We start from the raw sequence: 19,002 nt of genomic DNA on the forward strand, positions 1-19,002 counted from the left end.
CATCCACCCACACTGCTGTCCTCATAAAAATTTCAGTGCATCGTGCTTGAGCGACTTCCATTATGTGTAGCACTGCAAAGCCATACAGGCTGGAGGTTGAGCCCACTCTGTTCTGTTAAAGACTGACATCCACTCTGAACTAGCAGCCTGTGGAGAGGTTTTTGTACAAATCCATGTGGGTTTTATGTTTAGGCCATTATAGAGAAATTCTATGTCACCTGTCTCTCAGTCTTAAATGGTGAAATGCTATATCATCATGGTGGAAACACCAAAGACAATTACAAGTTTATATGAAGCAGCATGTCTGTCATTTGAAACAGCAGGTGCAACACATTGGCGATATTCTAATAACATGCCTACAGGAAAGGAGCAACATTCATAAAGTGGCAGGTATCATATAACAACAGCAATTGGCTTGATACTGTGTTTATTGTTCTTCAGTATTTGTTACCTCAGGTTGTCTGTAAACTGAACTACATATCACTGAGGAACGATAACGATCAGTTCACTGTACTGCGTAGGTTTACACTTAACATTGTGTAATGAAGTTACAAACCAATATTATTTCCTTGAGAAGAGCATAGATGTATTGTCTGAGAAGTTAAACGACACATTGAAGTGTGGTGCTGCTGCCACTGCAGAAGACTAAGAAAACCAGCAAATATTCACGTTTGAGAAATACGAACCAGTCAGTGTTTATAATGTTTTACGTAACTGAAAGACAATCTCCACTGTGAATAATGTTTATTTTAATGTTGGATAAAATTAACTTGATAGCATTCAGAGTAACAGAGAGTGGAGGCTGTTTGTAAATGGATTTTTAAGATTGAGTTAGTAATCATGGTCAAATTTCCTTACTTGCTGCTCTTGACACAGAGATATGTAGCACTAGCAGCACCCACATCATGGATAATTGGTCATCAGGACAGATATAGATTATAGATGTTGGTGTGTGTGCATGCATGAGTTCATACTGGTGTGTGTGTGTGTTATTGTCTCAAGAATCACCCTGTGCTTTTTTTCCAAGCCACGACAACAACTTTCTATCAGTGACCTCTTTGAACTTTGTACGTGCACGCATCTGTGCACGTGTGTGTGTGTATGTGTTGAACTGTGTGTACGTTAAAACATGCATCTCTTTCTATTTATGTACACACCAGAGTGTCTCTGTATGTCATGCGTTGCATTTGCCATCCCCTGTGGCTCTGTTTGCTGCCGTCCACCCTGACCTCGTGCTGCCATTTGCTTTTTCCGATTATTAATTCAGCGTTTGCTGTCACAACCAATTACAGTCTCTTGTGCCACATGACCTCTGACACTTTCTTCTCTCTGCCTTTTACATGCCAAAGTTAAGACCAAGTGACCCAGATTGTTTGTTTATTTTTCCTCCTAATGTAAGTGATCACATACATTCCCTCAGGAGCTACCCTCCATACAACACCTTGCCTGTGTGCTCTTGAGTACGTTGAAATGAATTTGGCAGATATGGGCTAGCTATATACTGATAAAAGAGACATTGAAGGCTATACAAATGGGGGCTGCAGAGGAATTGTTACAAACTCTTTGAAAAGACGTACATTAATGGCTCGATTACAGACCCCAGGGTCCCTACCAACTTCTATAGGCTGCACTGTTGGATCACCTTTTAATCTTAGACTATGCTATCTATTCCTGTTTTTAGTAGTCCATGTTTCAGTTGTATAGGTGTAAGTACAATAAGCAAGTGTGTGTGTGTGTGTGTGTGTGTGTGTGTGTGTGTGTGTAGAGTTAATTTTCTATGTGTACATGTACCACTGGCATACAGAAAGCTCACATTCCTGTTTGTTACGATTATTTTCTTTCTGTATTTTATCTTCAGTGTTGCGTGAATTTATGCATGTTTATGTGAGACATGTCTTATCAGCCTTGACAATACTTGAGCACATCTATACTACACTGAAGACCAGGAACAGTACAGCATTATGCACACAACTGCTCCCCTTTCTTCTTCTCCATATCAACGACCTTGCGTGTCAGCCGTATCATATAGAACACATACATCATACGGCAGGAGGCACCTGCCGGCGAGATTCGAGAGCACCCTGACAGAGGAATGGAGGGGAGGGTAGCGTGTGTGCGTGCGTGCGTGCGTGCGTGCGTGCATTTGTGTGTGTGAAGAAGAATAGGAAAAAAATGTGTAAATGAGGAGACAAGGTGTATTACAATTACGGATGTCTGTTCTTGTATTTTTATATATATATATATATATATATATATATATATATATATATATATATATATATATATATATATATATATATATATATATATATATATATACGTGTATATATATATATATATATATATATATATATACACGTATATGTACATACTCCTGCGACGAGTTGGCCACTGTCCAGGGTGTACCCTGCCTAAGGCCCAAAGTCACTGGGATAGGCTCCAGTCACCCGCGACCCCTAACGGGACCAAGCGGTAGAAAATGGATGGATGGATGGATGGATGTACATACTCAAAGTGTGTGTGTGTCTGTTTGACATGTTGCACGTTTGTAGTTGTCTGCAAGGATTTCAGCCTACTCTATCCAATGTAGAATTCCACAGCTGTTCTTGAGAATTGGTGTGATAGGTTTGTAAACATTGACAGGAAGCAGGATGTGAATTGCATGTCAGCAGTTTTACCCTGCATTGGTATTGCGTGTGCAGTTTTCACAGCCGATCATACGGGCCCTCGGTTGTGCCGTGATTCCTCAGATAGTGGTGTGTGTCTGATCTTTGTGCTGCTGATTGTGTGTATGTGTTTTGTCCTTACTGCAGTGGGATTATACAGGTGCTCTGTTATGTCCTGCTTCTGTCCACACTCTGTTGTGGCTTTTGAGTGTGTGTGTGTGTGTGTGTGTGAATGGATGAGTGCAAAAGGACTAGATTGTATAATGTGTTTGAAATGCTTCAGCTGCATTGTTTACATGCAGTGTTTGTCTGCTCTCAGCTCCAGACACTGGGCCTCATTCTTGAAGCGCTCCTATTCAAAGATTTAATTTTAACTTATACTTATATTAGGATATTTTTGTGGGGATTCATCAATATTTCATTTGTTTTAAAATGTTTGAGGGTAAAGAAAATGTATAATGGGACCACAAATTCTTATTATCAGTTGTGATTAATAGGACAAAGAAAACAAAATTAATGTGGGAAACATTTCAATTAAATTTTTATTTTCAACATTTTTATGTTTTACATGTTTGCTCTAGCATAACAGGAAAAAATAGGTCAGTGATTTAACTGATATTTGATGACTCATGTCATCAGTTTTGACACACTGGAATGGGATGCTTTAAAATTTGATTACCTGAACTTGATGCCTAATTTTAGGGATGGGATGTTCTTTAGTGTCGGCAGCTTACTGTCCAGTGACCTTTATATAAAAGCCCAATGTCTCTAAACAACCCTGATATTCTGCATTATAGATGAAGGATGTTTCTCAGTTTCTAATTTTACATCAAAAGTCATGTAAGTAGAAACCTTGATTACCTTTATGTCCCATTAGTCTGTTCCTATCCATTGTGCTGCAGCCAAGTCCTTTGTAGTAAACCACAATATCCCCGTTTCTTTAATGTGACATCAGTAAAAAGAATTAGGTGTGGGTGCACTACAACAAAGTTGCTGCTGGTGTAAGTGCATGGTAATGTCTGATGTCGCTTATCATTCAGAACGGCCTCTTATGGTGCCCACTCTAGACGCTGTAATGATAATGGTGAAGGAAGTGGCCTATTTCTAGCCTGTGGGTTCTTCTAGTGTCCGAGTGAGTTGTAGTTCCTCATTGAAAGACCCAGTTCAGTGTCTGTGGCCTCTGGGTGTTACATTAAAATATATATGGCTTTACATCACTTTAGTGTGTATTTTTGACAATGCTGATGCATTTTACACGATCGCACCAATGTGCAATGTAGAGTTTATCAAGGCCACATGTCATAACGGTAATGGTTGTGCAGTACTCTGTATTATGGAACCAGAAATAATATCTTACAGGCCATTGTTAGTATGTTACCTTAACTCTTAACTCTCTTTTGGTTTAATAGGTGGCTACTCAGGGGAGAGAGGGGCTTTAAAAGCAAATAAAACTATATCCAACTCCCCTGGGTTTAAAAATATGCTGTTAAAGCTTTCGGCCTAATACAAGCACACCCTCCAGCCCACAACCCCTGACCACCGCACACACCAGCTCACTGCGACAGGGTGACTAGAGAGCACTTTGGCAATGATCAATAAAGATAAGGCGGCTAATAGAAGGCCAAGCCCATAAAATCAGCTCTCCATCTGATTAAGAGACATATCAGGGCTCCACTTACACTACTTGCACTATGCACACTCACACAACCATACAGACAAACATTCTTACTGTAGTTTGGTAACTCATTCTCGTAAATAATTACTCACTTTTCCTACAGGTAGGTTTATAGTCACACACACATGTAGACACAGGCACAGGTCTAGCACTGAGCCCATATGGAATCACTGAGAACAGCTTTCTGACAGTTACACCAAAGAATGTAGTCAAAGATGGTTATGGTGGAGCAATGCTCCTTCAGAGACAAAGTACACCACCAAGTGAAAAGAAACAGACATCCTTGAATATAGACAGTGACAGGAAAGATCGACTTGAGAGATGTGATTCAAGAGGATTCAAAGTACCACTGCATCACCAGTGCACAGCTAGCCGCCAGGAGGCCCTGGGTTGTTTTCTACAGATTGTAGTCCATCTATAGTGAGGATGTTAGTGGGGACCGATTTTACAGCATCAGTGATTCTGAACCCATGCAGATGAACATTATCAAATTTACAGATGGATGACAAATTAAAGGGAAAACCTGAATAAATGAGTGGAGAAACAGAACATATTCAGAGATTGCATTGTTATAATGTATCAACCTCCGTTCAGATTTAACCCTATCCTCACCTGAGGGCAAACACACCATCATATTCAACCTTCACATTAAAATACACTTATTGTTAAGCATATGCAGGAAGTTATGAGTATAAGCAGTAGCTTAACTCATCAAAATTCGCTCACTGCAGCAAATAAAGTAAGCAGAACAGAAACAAATGTATGTTTGACTGATGCTCGATCCACTTAAAATGGTCAGTAATTGTTGCATCCCTAGCTTTCACAGTCACTCTTATGGGAGATTTTGAACTGGCGTGCTAGACAGCGCTCTCCACCACATCATTAAAACACCAAATGAGAGAATATCTTTTGCAAAAATGACATCCACCCCTCCAGTAGAGTTCAGAGACTTGTAGAATCTATGCCATGGAGCATTGAAGCTGTTCTGCCTGTGGTGAAACACTTTATGTTGGTTTTTCCTTTAATTTGTCTCCCACCTGTACATGGCTACCACCAGTGCGCCCCTCTCACCTGTCATATCCGGATGCTTTATGCACATCATTCAGGTGGGAACAGGCACACAAACATGTCTGACTTGACCCCTCTCTCTTTACAGGAGTTCATCCGCGATGTCCTGGTGTGATTCATGCTAGAGTGCCACATTCCTGAACAACACTGTTCATGTAAAGACACATTCCTCCTGCTTTTTCAGTGCCGTCTGTGTGTGTATGTGTGTGTGTGTGTGTGTGTGTGTTGCAGTGATTTTACTTTTACTGCTGTGCATTACATCCCCTGACTCATAAAAGGGTCATTACAGTAAAAAAAAAAGTTGTGCTCATGTTATGACAAGCTGTTTTGAAGAAAGAGCTTCTCTTTTACTCTTGTATATATTGTGGTGCTAGTGTACCATTTTATGATAATTGTGTTCTCTGGGTGTATAGTTGACAGTGCCCTTGTGTGTGCTCATGCTTTCTGAAGTGGTTACAGATCTGTTTGTACATGTCTTGCTCTTAATTTGGAAGTAATCTCTGCAGCAGAAATCTCCAGTGGTCCCAGATCGGCACCTTGGGTCTCACCTCTGGCTTCTGCAACTGGTGTAATTAGCAAAGTTTTCTTTTGTGTTGCTCTCTTCGTTTATGTTTTGGCTCCTCTCCCACAGTATTTGTAGTCTGTCACTGTTAATGAGCGTGCGTATGAGCTCACAAAGCTGCGATGAGACATCACACACCCACTGCTCTCTTCGCAGTTTTAACACTCCATTAGATAATTAAGGTGGAGGGGTGTTTTTGTAACATTTCAGATGAGACATTACCATTAATTAGTGTCAAAAGAAAAGAACTGTTTTGCTCAAGCACTTTAGTACAGAGGGAAACGATCTCTTTACCTTATCACTGAAGCACTAAATGATCTCTCTCTCTCTCTCTCTCTCTCTCTCTCTCTCTCTCTCTTTTCACAGGCAGAGGCTGTTCAACTGCAAAGAGGAGGCCCGTCCAAGGAGAAGACCTTTGTCTTGGCATCACGTGATCTGCGCATTCCCTAGTAGCGCTCTGAAGTGGAAGAGTGAATCTACATTCCCTTGGAAGCATCACAACCACTAGCACCACTATCACCACTATCACCATTCCTGACTGCAGTCATGAAAGTCACCTGTTCTTGACTCAACTTGCCTTCTGTCTCTTTCGCCCCTTTCATCTTAAAGATAAGGAATGGCCGTGCTAGTTTCCAGCCTCCCCAACGCCTCTCGCAAATAAGGCCTTTCAGCTTGTTTCACAATACCAGAGAAAGGAAGGGTAAAACACTCTATAGTCCTCTTTTATACTTCTACCCTGTGTCTCTTTTTAATCTTTGTTTCCTTAGTAACTCAACTCTCAACACACACATTCACTAAACCAAGAGGATTTTTTGTCTTGGTGACATCTACAACATCCATTTTAAGGGCACCAACACTAAAGTTTCCAAACCATAAGGAGATATTTTTTACACACTTCGTCCGGCAGTCTTTTGGAATATCTACTCATGCAGTGTCCCTATGGGGGATTAAATCAGTACAGGAATCCACACTGACTCCTCTTTGGCTCCGTTAGATCTTAAGGTGGTTTTTCAGTGAGGTCTGTTTGTGACTGGAGGTGGACTGAGCCACCATGGCTGGGAAGGGCAACCCGCTGCCGGGCCCCCACCTCAACGGCTTCCCCATGCCCACCTACTCCTACTTCTTCCCCCACATGTTGGGGAGCCTGTCGCCTCCAGCCCTGCCAGGACTGCCCATCAGTGGGTACAGCACACCCTCACCAGCCAGTAAGTAAACTGTAGACTTTACCCTTTTTACCCTTTCTGCTTACTTTGTGCTGGTTCAGGTTTCAGATGTGGGACTGTGCCATGCTCTGGCTATTGTGCAGGTTGGTTGTTGAGTGACAGGAGGTGGGGAGAGGAAGATTTACTTTCCTTTGCGTGTGTCCTGGTTTACCTGTGCGACTGTGGCACACTGTTTCCTGTATAGCTCCCCTACTGCGTGTGTGTACATATGGTTGTGCCTGTGAGTCTGCTGGTAAAAGGACTCTTTCATCTCATCCTGTTTAGATCATTCTTATTTGAAAGATGTGTGTGTTGGTAAACACACACATACACACACCCACACACCCACGTCGCCTCCAGCGCTGTCCTTAATTTACAAGCCCACACACATCAGCACACACACACACACACACACACACACACACACACACACACACACACGGAAATGTCACAAAGAAGTGAGGCAGGACAGCCAGAAAGGAGCATTGTTTATTTGGGGAACACAAATTTGGCAAGTGTTTCTGAAATAAATCTCACAAAAGCTATCATCGTAGCCAACCTTCATGCTACAATTCCTTTATATAGTCTATCAAAAGCTTCAGAACTGATTTGCAAAGTTGAAGTCAAACTAGGTGAAAAGTATTTTTTCAGAAAGAAAGAGAAGCTGCTCTGTAGTGTATTGATTTATACACATGAAAATCAGTTTAACCATGAGCAGAGGTTGATGAAGTATTTTAATATAACTCAAGTAAAAGTAACAGTACATAAAATACTTTATCATGAGTCTTGAATAGAAGATTTTACTTAAGCAAAAGTACGGATGTATTAATATATTTAGGCCTGTGTATTAAAATTAGAAGTCCTCATTATGTACAGTGGCTGCTTTCAGAATGTTATACTATTGATGCATTAACTTATAAGCACTATTTTAACGTTATAGCAGGTCAAACTTATTTTATCTCCTTTACTGCATGCTGTTGCGTAGTTTAATCTATAACAATACATCATAGTTTGCAATATGAGTATATGTTGTGCATTGTAAGAAAATCTTCATGTGAAGTGAAAAAATCTGCTAGTGTGATGAGATCATTTCAATACAAATACTTGTTTCAAGAACTTTCTGGAGGTCAAAAGACTAAGGCAGATTGCAGCACTAAAGTAAAGAAACCCTCATACTGGCAGTTTTTCACCAAGTCACACACTGAATCAGAATTTGACACAAAAATTCTTGAAACATGCTAATTTATATTGCAAAGAGGTTGAATTGATTTCACTGCACTGGCAGATTTTTCATTTATTTTAAGAAAATAAGACTTTAAGGACACAAAAATATATAGTTTGCACTGTGTACAGTATGTAAAATCTTAATCTCCAAAGTAACTAGTAACTACAGCTGACATGCTGTATGTAGAAGAGTGTAAAGTAAAATATTGCCCTCTAAAATGTAGTGGAGTGGAAGTATACAATAGAACAAATATAAGTAAATGCACCACCAGAACTGACTGCGAATCAGAACCCCAAAAGTGCTTTGAAATTCTGTTAAATATTATATTCATATAATCCCTGCATCTCCCCGCAGACTGAGGAACATCAACAAACAGCTAGATAATCAATTAAACAGCTGTGGCAGCAGCAGAAATGTGAACTGAAGGAATACATTTGGTGGTGCAGACGTACAGTCAGCTTGTGTGTATTGGTGTGGACAGGCCTGGCAGACCGCAGCCTCGCTCTCACAGGTTCAGAGGGGGTCAGTGTATTGACTTTCTATCTGCTGGAGTTTGCGTTGGCAGTCAGTGTAGAGGGAAGTGAAGACCAGTTAGTGCACAGCCCAGTCACTCCCACTTCCCCAATACCAGATACCCCACCTCACTCACAGACTTGAGCTCCTGTCAGATTCCTCTTTTTGCACTGTTGTGTAAGTGTGTGTGTGTTTCTGAATATCTGCATGTGTGTGTGCGTCAGGCCACTCTCCCAGTGCTTGCCATGCAGGGCGGCAAAGTTCCTTCCCTTTTGCCTGGACAAACATTTCCTGTCTGTAAACACTGGAGAGCCAGGGACACCACAGCTTCCTGTTGAGCATGAGTACACACACACACATGCGCACAGCACACACACACACACACACACGCTCTTAAACATAAACACAATCTTTGCTCTTCATGCTGGCTCACTTTCTCTCACTCCTGCTCTTCCTTGCATGCAGATAACTGCAGGCAAAATTCACACACTCACACACACACACACACACACACCCCCACAGCGACAGAAACACACGTGTCTCCTTCTATATACTTATACACACTGTAACACAAACACACCACCTTCACCCCTTTCTCTTCCTTCTCCTATCCCCCTCTCTGGCAGATCATTTCTCTCTCTCTGCCTCTTGCTCAAACACCTACTTTTTTTTCTTTTCTTTTCTCTCACATTTTCACACACACACACACGCACACACTCCAGCTAAACCCCCACCAACCCCATTCAGTGCTGAGCAGTGACGAAAGAGAGAAAGAAGGGGCGGGGGGGCATTGGACTTGATGGATTTCAGCATGGCAAATCATCCAATGTAGGCTAAATGCACATGACTGTATGTGCGTACCTTGTCCTTCAGGAGATTCTTGGTTTTCCCTACTATTGTCAAGAAAGATAGTTTTGTTCTTGTCATTTTAAAGGCCATGGATTTACAAGAAAATAAAGGTGTTAAGCATAGAAATTCTTAGCTATGTACAGTTCAATTATGATTCAAATCTTCTTAGCTGGGACTGAAGGACACTTGGTATGTTGACTTTTCATTCTAACTCACATCTTTTTTAAATGAATGCACATCATGTCATAGGCTGCCTTAACACAAGGTGTTAACATACATCTTTGTATCTAGATAGTCTGTAGACATGACATTTGTGCTATAATGGATTTCTTGTTCTACACAAAATGCTGACTGCTGCCCACGTTGTTAACTTGTGGACTGGAGAGGTGTTGCATTTACACTCTGTCCACCTGATCGGATCTTTAACATGTCTTTGGTACATGTACAGGTACATACACCTGTATTTGTTTATTTTTGTTCCACGTGAGTGCAATCTAATATTGCATGTTGCAGGTATAAAGTGCAGATGTAAAAGGGTGTTATTGGCAGTTCCTGAAGTGGATAATGTTGAGTAAACAGTCCTGAAGCTAGGCCTTGCCTTTTTGTATTAATGCTGAACTCATTTGCCATCAAAATCCTGTTCAATAGGCCTTTACTTTTTTCCATCTTCTTTTCTTTCTGGTCTCTTTCCTCTGTTCACACTCATCCTCCACCCCTTTCTCAGAGTTGTCCAGCTCTGCCTCCTTTAGCAAACCACAATAGACCAATTATTTGGACCAAGCAGAGCAGAAGGGTTAATCAAGGCCTACAACTCTCTCTCTCTCTCTCTCTCTCTCTCTCTCTCTCTCTCTCTCTCTCTCTCTCCCCAGCTCTAGCCTCCTGGGTTGTGTCTTCACATCACATTATCTGAAAATCATCAGGTTAGGTTACGCACCAGAGCAGATCAGTTTCAAATATTGATATTACATTTATTGCCTGCAGCTTTATTAGTTAACTGAATATTATCACCATGGATTGATCACACTCACACACCGACAAACGTGCACGCTGCTGTATTGAACACAGCCAAATATCCACATCCAATAGAATGTGCTCATTACATGCGCACACGTACATACACGTACATACATGTACACAACTTTCATTAGTGTTTTCGATTAAATCCTTCATGCCACACTCCTGCATGAATATGGAACTATCTGGCAATAACACCCCAACTATTGATCCCGTTATTATCATTAAAGCCTTCCGCTGTCTGTCACCAGCTCTAACACCGTGCTATTACATTAGCCCAGTGTTATGAGGGATCATAATGAATGGAGCCAGCTTGCTACCTGCTGCCACGGCGGACTAATTGGCTTTTCCCCACAGAGCGCTCTTGTATCAGCAGCCACAGTAATTGCTTGGTACAGGAGCGTTTCCTAGGAAGGTTAACACACACGAGCACCATCTCTTTTGACTTATTAGGGGGCTTTTATGGCATTTATGAGTGTACTTTTGGGCCAGTAGGAGAAATATGAAAGGATATTTTCAGACCTCAAGGAAGCATGTGTGTGTGTGTGTGTGTGTGTGTGTGTGTCACCTATCCCATTAAGCAGCCCATGGTGGAATGCACTGACCATGGGTAAATATGGTTATGGTAATGTTGGGCAAAGTGTGTGTTTGTGTATGTGTGTGCTGGTTTCAGGACAGACAGGTGGTTCCTCTCTGCCCCGGTGGTCTGCAGGAATCAAGGGGGCATGTCAGTACACGCCATGGGTGGCAAAAACACACACTTTCACGTACACACACGGCTTGTGTGGTAGGGATAAGGATAATGACAACGAGAAACACTTGCGGTGTGCTCCCCTTTGGCAGCCAAAGTGTTTGTGGATACGACACAAACACGCAAGCTATTGACTGGAGCACTTTTTCTATCAGGCTGCCAGGTACCAGCCATTTAGCCACTTCAGAAAGACACTCACAGACACATAGACACATAGACTCATACTCACAGATAGAAACAGTACCTCTGGGGGGCTGGTTGTCATTATTGGAAAGTCATTTGAGGGGTGCCGATACTCTGACGGTGCGGCTGCAGGCTTATTAGACATGGTGTGTAAAATACATCTAGCATGGCAGCATAGCACTCATTCACCCCTAGCTTAACAACCTTGTTAATTAACTGAAGAGCACTGGGAGGCTGAAAAATGAGCACAAGGACTGTCCTATTCTTACATTTTCAAAGAAGTAATTGATGCTACTTTGAGATCCTTGGAACATCACAGGTAGTTTATTCTTTCTATTGAATCAGATTACAAGTTTAATGCATTGTAACTTTATTCAGTGTTGAATAGAACATATTTACAGGTGCATTTTATTTGCCACACACTAAAATGTCACACAGCATGTCATTCATTCACATTTCTTAATTGTAACAAATCTTGCAAAACAAAACTGCAGTTAGTTAAAGGCTACAACATTATTATTATAACTATAAATTATTATTGTGATAATTGTTATTGTGGATATGAGTATTCGATGTACATTGATGGACTGTACAGTCTTTTTTAGACAGAAAATAACAGTATTTAGGCAAATAAATACATTTATTCCAAATATACATAAAGACAGTGCCAAGACACAGTTTGTGTTTTAAGAGTATATTGCTCCAAAACATGGGTAAACAATACCTTTATTTTGATTGCTGTCAAGTGGCTGTAATATAGGAAGGCAACCATATCGGCAGACAAAAACATTAATATTGGACAATTCTTCAAAACCCCGAATTACGTCCAATGTTGTTTTTGTGTGCATCGCAACTACCATAAGGGTCAGGGAAAGATTGTGGTTACGGTCAATATAATAGTATATTAAAGTTAACTTTAATTAAAGGTTTGCTTTGGGATGCAATCTCATGTATACAGCATTCAAGTCTGACTCGCTGCACATCCATACACCCCCGCCTGACCTCCACACCTTTACTTTCTTCCTTTCTGCACAAAGGGCACACATTGGCATTGGACGTAAATTGTGAGGTTTAGAATCAACAATATGAGCGTAAATCCCAGGGAAACTGAGCTGAAGCAGGATAACAGGTGAAAGGTATCGGTACCCATGTTACCCAAGGAAAAATTAGTGAAGATGGGCAGAGTAGGCTTTGGAGAAAGTCTGCTGAAAAGGGAAAGCCAAAAGATGAGCAAGACAGTCAGAGAATCAGAGAGAGATGGAGAGACAGAGATGCAGGCCTTCTGTGCAGATGTGACAGAAGTGGGAGCCCCAGACACACACACACACACACACACATACATATAGACACACACACGCGCGCGCTGGCTTTGGCAGCACCCGTGTCCCGTGCCAGCATAATGTGCCAAAACACCAGCATGCTTAGCCAAAAGGGGGTCCCACATGAAAACCCATCATCCTCTCCATTGGCCCTCTGGCCTTCCCTCATATCTTCCTCACTCCCTTCTTTTTTGGCTTCTGTACATCTCTTGTTCTCTCCCTCTCATTTCTCCAGCTCCAGTCTTCTTCCCCCAGTCCATCACTACTCCCTCTGTGGGGTTTGTTCTCTTTCCTTGCCTGATCCGTCCTTCCCTGTCCACTCATCTCCTTTCCACACTCATCTTTCTTTTGTCATACCTGATCATCGCCCCACACCTTTCTCTCTCAATCTCTAATATCCTCCTTTCTTCCCACCCTCCCTTTTTCCACCTTAGGACTTGACAGAGCTATCATTACCCTGCCACCTATTTACTCACAGCCTGTTATTTTCCATTTGCTTTGAGGGGACCTGGGACCAAATCCCTGCCCAGAATACTTGATCCTAGCCACAGGATTTATCCCCGAGTGGCTTGGCAAGTGTGGTCCACTCCTTCAGCCCCCCTTTCTCTCTCTTGTTCTGTTCCTCTCTCTCCTTCTTCCTCTATCTCTTGCACTTTCATTCTGTTCTTTCTATTGGTTTTTTTTCCCTTCCATGGCCGCTTATGCAAATACAGGCCCTCCTTTTCAAAGAGCTGTCTACCCATAATCCGATGGATGGCTCCATTTTCGTCGTACACACACACACACACTTACACACACATTTTGCACACAGAAAGGCAGACTGCATCACATACTCTATTAGGAATACAAGGACACATGCTATCTCTCATAAACATTCACACCAACTGGCACATACATGCACACATGCATACAGATACACACACAAAAACTGACACATGAGCACAGAGAGAAAGCCCTCCTCTGCAGCACGGGTGTTATAGTTTGAGCAGCGAGCGCTTTAAGCTGTAGTTGGGCCATAACAACTTCAAAACCAGCAGGCTGTCGCCAGCAGCCATGCAGCACTCAGTTGGGTAAACACTGGCATAATCTAAATCTCTCTCTGATGTGCCAGCGCAAGTATCTTTATTTCTGCGCTCTTCAAAGGCCCCGCAAGGAAGTCAAGACAAGGGTAAAGCGATAAGAACCCCCCTTTTTCTCTCTCCTTCTCAACGGCTTCCCTATCCTTTCCTTCAACCCACTCTCGCACTGACCCCCTTCTCCTTCCGTTTTTCTCCCCCCCCCACGCATACATCTCTACTCTATCTTCTTATGCCCTTTTTGCAGTACCCATTGCATACAGTCATAATTCACACGGCTGCATACATTCAAATGTCAATGACTCTCTCACAGGCATCATTCCTCTATTGTCCTTTGATAAGCGGTAGGGATGACGGCATCTGTAAAATATAGGGCAGTTACCTAATGGAGGAGACGAGGGAGCGAAGGAAAGGAGAAAGCTGAGGAAAGGTGCTGAGAGGTTGTGCGGGTCTGCCCTGCACAGCTCCGCGAGTGATTGAATTATCAAGCAGAGCTTTGCTTGTTGTCCAAGGGGGTTTCAGAGGGAAAGCCCTTTTCTCAGCGGTTAATGCGCTTTTTCAACCTAGCACAATGGCGAGCTGTGTTGCGCAAAGGGGCTAAGAGAGCTCTGTTGGGCCAGAGCTTATGGGGCCACCAGCTCTCTCTTGGCACCTCTCTAAGGGGCCCCTGGCCACACTTAACCTCAAGCCTGTCTGCTAGCATTAGCACATAACCTTCTTAGAGTGGAAAGATAATGCACTGGTGACAGCATTAGCACATTACAGGCATAAGTGCACCATAGGCTAACTAGTGCACAATGAATTCTGCTGTTTTTAGATGATCATTAGCATTTCAGAGATTTGTGGACACCCACCTTTAATGCTGTGGCCACCTTCTGAGTACCTCAGGTGTATTCATTATCTCTTTCAGTAATGGTCTTTGTGCAAGACAAGTCTTTGTTACTGTGTCTTCACTTAGCCTAGTGGTCTCGCTGCTTTTTTAGTCAAGGCTGAGGTTTTGTATCAAGTTGAATACTGAACACTTGAACACTGTTACAGTACTGAAACCTTTTTTCTACAGTGTTTCATAATATTGGGATACAAGAAACCCTCTCAAAGCAAATAAAATGTTATTAGAAATGTTTGTTATTCTGTAATATTAGAGTTATTTTGTAGTCACTGTCATTCAACCTCAGGTGCCATTTGTGTCTATAGCCCTTTTTTTTTATTTCCTTGCTTCTATCTTCCTGTAAATCGAAAATGATTGTGGCTGCAGTGGAAATCCTTAGTGAGGGTTTGGATAGCATTTTGAGTGTAAATGCAAGAAGAGTAAAAGTGAACCATCTGGAACATAAACAGTGTGCTGAGCTGATAAATTCACTTAAAGAAAAAGTGTTTCCTCATGCACAAAAACTAAAATACACTATAAACTGCAAGGTTGTCTGTCCGGATAAGACTTAAACTATGGAAGGACCGATGAGTGTGCCAAAAAAACAATAGATATTTGGGACTGTAATTATTACTGGTGTAGAGGGAAAAGAAACTCTGACATATGCGCTCCAGACGCGATTAAAATCACTAATCAGCACATGCAATATTAAAATCAACGAACCTCACTTACATAAATAAATTCCATCTGAATAGTGTATCCTGTCTCAATGCGTTGCGAGAAACACAGATGTGGGGTGTAAATTCTTAAATCAAATGAGGTCTGCAGGTTATTCTGTGCCAGTGAAACTAGAGCTTATGTCTTTTATTATAAGACAATCAGAAATAAAGTTTGTCCTTAGTATATTAGGCTTAGATTGATGGCTGTATGTTGGTGCTATATGCCTTCTGCGCTTATTTGTGTGTGCAGATACACTTACTGAACACAAAAAGATTCCCCATTAATTAGTCAGGAGTAGGAGTAGTGCTTCTGCTCTTTTTAAGTGTAGTATTTAATAAGCTGAAGGAATATGGCTTAACAGCTGAGTAATCATTTTTTCCATTTTAATTATGATTTATATGTGAGTCAAACTTTCCAGTCTTTCCTTTTTTAATGTAAAATCGAACAATGTGTAGACACACTGTTTCATTTTTCATCCTCCTCATCTCTCTGATCTCTCTTCTCACTCTGCGGCCTCTCTCTTCTTCCTTTTCATCGGGAACAAACAGCTGTTCGGCAGTTCAGCCTGTGATCAGTGTTAAGAGGCACCTGAAACTTGCACTGGCACTTTCTCAGCCTCTCCCATTCTTCCTCACTCTTTCTGACACACACACACACACACACACACACACATTTATACGCTCCTTTTATCATCGTGTCCCAGTCTTTCTCCTTTTTACAGAGACGTCCTGTAAGTAGGCTCACACTAAGCGGACAGAGAGGATGCGATTAGTGACACAACTGGTGTGCTTTATGCCTTGAGTAGTCCCCTAATTTGGCCTGTCTCATGCAACAAACAGATGTTCACACACTCTCACAGTCACACCCGCCACAAAACCGTGTGCCAGGAAAGTGGCTGTCACATCACCCATTTTCGCCCTTGTATTTTTTATTCAACCTGAAATGCAGAGTGGTAGCCTCGCCATCATGGATTATGTCTTCATTAATCTCTGCCTTTAACCCAGTGTTGTGATAGATTGATTAGACTGTGTAGGATTTTCAACGTTGTTGTTACGCATGAACTGTTGATGATTGTGAAACTGGTCGGATCTGGTGCAGTTACTGAGGAATTCCACAGACATTGACATTGACTGATCAGCTACTGCCAAGATAAAATCTCAGGTCTTAGGCTGGAGCAGATAAACACACACACACACACACACACACACACACACACACACACACACACACACACACACACAGAAACCATACTTGCTTTGAAACATTTTCTTTGTCTCCTGACTCAGACAGACTTGAGCACAAACATGCATGCTTCAGTCCGGAATACAGTATATGAGATTGTCCAAATTTGGATTGTGGCAGACCTCACAGATAGCAAGTGGTTTTACGGATCTTGTCTCTCCTTGTTGTTGAAGCTGACACAATACACATTTTGACAAAGTATCAGCACCACAAAATGACACAATAACAGTCAAGTCTTTTGATCAGTCGATTGTTTTGTGTACACTGAAGAAAAACCTAAAACAGACAAAATATATCTTGCAGCAAAGCAATCAGGGAAGATTATGGTTTGTTATCGGAAATACTGGTCTGAGGGTCAGGAGAGGCCAAACCAGCCACAATTCTTTTGTAGTGTAAGTCGATGTCTATGTAAAACTATTATCCAAACTGTCTGTTGGAAATCTTGCTAAACTGCAGGCTTATCTATGTATTATCTAATCACTCGATAACTGATAGAAATAATGGCTAAAACTAAAAAAGTTGCAATAAACTGGAATTATCCTTTAAGTGAGCACATGTACTGTACACCTACGTACTCTGTGACTGTATGATGAAACACCATGAGTAAAACAGGACATCTTAAAGGTAAAAGGCAGTGGTGACTGATCACAGAGAAAGAGATAGAGCGACGCTACATACCTAAGGTCAAACCCAAGACCTCCCTCTCTGACCCGGAGACCCCTCTAATCGCTCATTCTTTGAAAGAAAGAGACAGGACTGAAGAGGGGGTTAGGAAGAGGGAGAGAAAGATCAAGAGGGGGAGAGTGAATGAGGGAAGTGAATGGCCCCTGCAGGCATCTTAAATCACAGCAGGCCCAGACATACCCTTCACCAAAGAATCGGGAGCAGATTCACACTTTCCGCAAATGACCACTGACTTACTTAAAGGTGGGGTATGCGATTCTGGAGAAATCCAACACCATGACAAATATCATGATATAGAACAAACAACGAAACAGCAAGTAACGTAACTAACGTTAGCTAGGTTGTGGGTTAGCAAACTGCCCCTACAGTGGCTGCTGCAAAGCTAACAGCCAGAGAGGACGAGACATTTCCCAGAGCCAGCACAGCAGCTCCAAACAGCGATACTCACAACTCTCCTGCTGCTATAGCTAACATCACAACAACAGCATATCTTGGCAAACTAGAAAGTAAGCTGAATGTCCCTGGGCAAGTCATTTAGCTTAAACTTAAATACCTGCAGCATCTTGCAGGTATTTAAGCTTTCTTCATTCTACAAATCCCCTCAATACTGAACTCATGTGTTCCTGTTTCTCAAATGTCTGTTTGCTGTGCAGATGCAGTTTCAATTATGTCAGTTGATTTGTCTCATAAACTTGTTTTTATTCCCAGAATGTAGGTGATGTCTCTGTTTACTGTTAACAGAGAGAGAGAGGGAGGGAGAGGTCAGGTGGTGCCAGAGATGGGATTTCGCTGATTCAATATTTACTCATCAAACAGAACTATTTCCTGTAAGCACTTGGCCAAACTCTCGCTCTCACCACCTAACTCTTTCGCTCTCAGTCTGCTTGTGTTTTATCTGTCTCTTTCTTCCCCTCAGGTCATCTTTCTGCCCTGTTCCCTTTCAACATCGTAAACGTCTACAGGATTTGTTTTCCCTCCCAGGCCCCTGTCGTTTGTCTTTATTTCCTACATCTTCTTTCTCAAAAATCGACTTCTTCTCTCTTTCTCTCACCACTGCAAGCCCTTCATCCTTTTCTTCCTTTTATTTGTTTGACCCTGCTATTTCTCTGTCTCCATGACCCCCATCCAAAAAACATTAGACAATGAATAAGCAGTGAGCAAACATCTGTCCATCCACACACGCATCTATCCAGCCACAACTGTGAGTTTCAAACACGGCTGATAATCGAGCTGTGTACACAGTGTGAGTGAGCTGGTTTGACTTGGGGAGTTATGTTGCTTTAAATATTATATTAACTGAGGTTCTCATGGGTGTGTGTAAGACAAGTGAGTGTGTTTTAGCGTTTGAAGTCCAGGAAATGTCCACACCTCTTTTGATTTTCTGT

General features: G+C 41.9%; 1 protein-coding gene across 9 annotated transcripts in view; it reads left to right on the forward strand.

Annotated features, from left to right (window-relative positions):
• raraa (retinoic acid receptor, alpha a) overlaps positions 1-19,002 on the forward strand; it is a 138,361-nt gene that overhangs the window by 56,126 nt on the left and 63,233 nt on the right. For 8 of the 9 annotated variants that reach the window (XM_044179718.1, XM_044179707.1, XM_044179709.1 and 5 more), the window contains one exon: positions 6,338-7,176. In XM_044179718.1, coding sequence (XP_044035653.1) covers positions 7,023-7,176 — 154 coding nt within the window. In that variant the 5' untranslated portion in view covers positions 6,338-7,022. The remainder of the gene's footprint in view (positions 1-6,337; positions 7,177-19,002) is intronic. The other variant, XM_044179714.1, reaches the window with a different exon arrangement.

Source organism: Siniperca chuatsi, linkage group LG20 (genome assembly GCF_020085105.1).
Source record: "Siniperca chuatsi isolate FFG_IHB_CAS linkage group LG20, ASM2008510v1, whole genome shotgun sequence".
Taxonomy (NCBI): Eukaryota; Metazoa; Chordata; class Actinopteri; order Centrarchiformes; family Sinipercidae; genus Siniperca; species Siniperca chuatsi.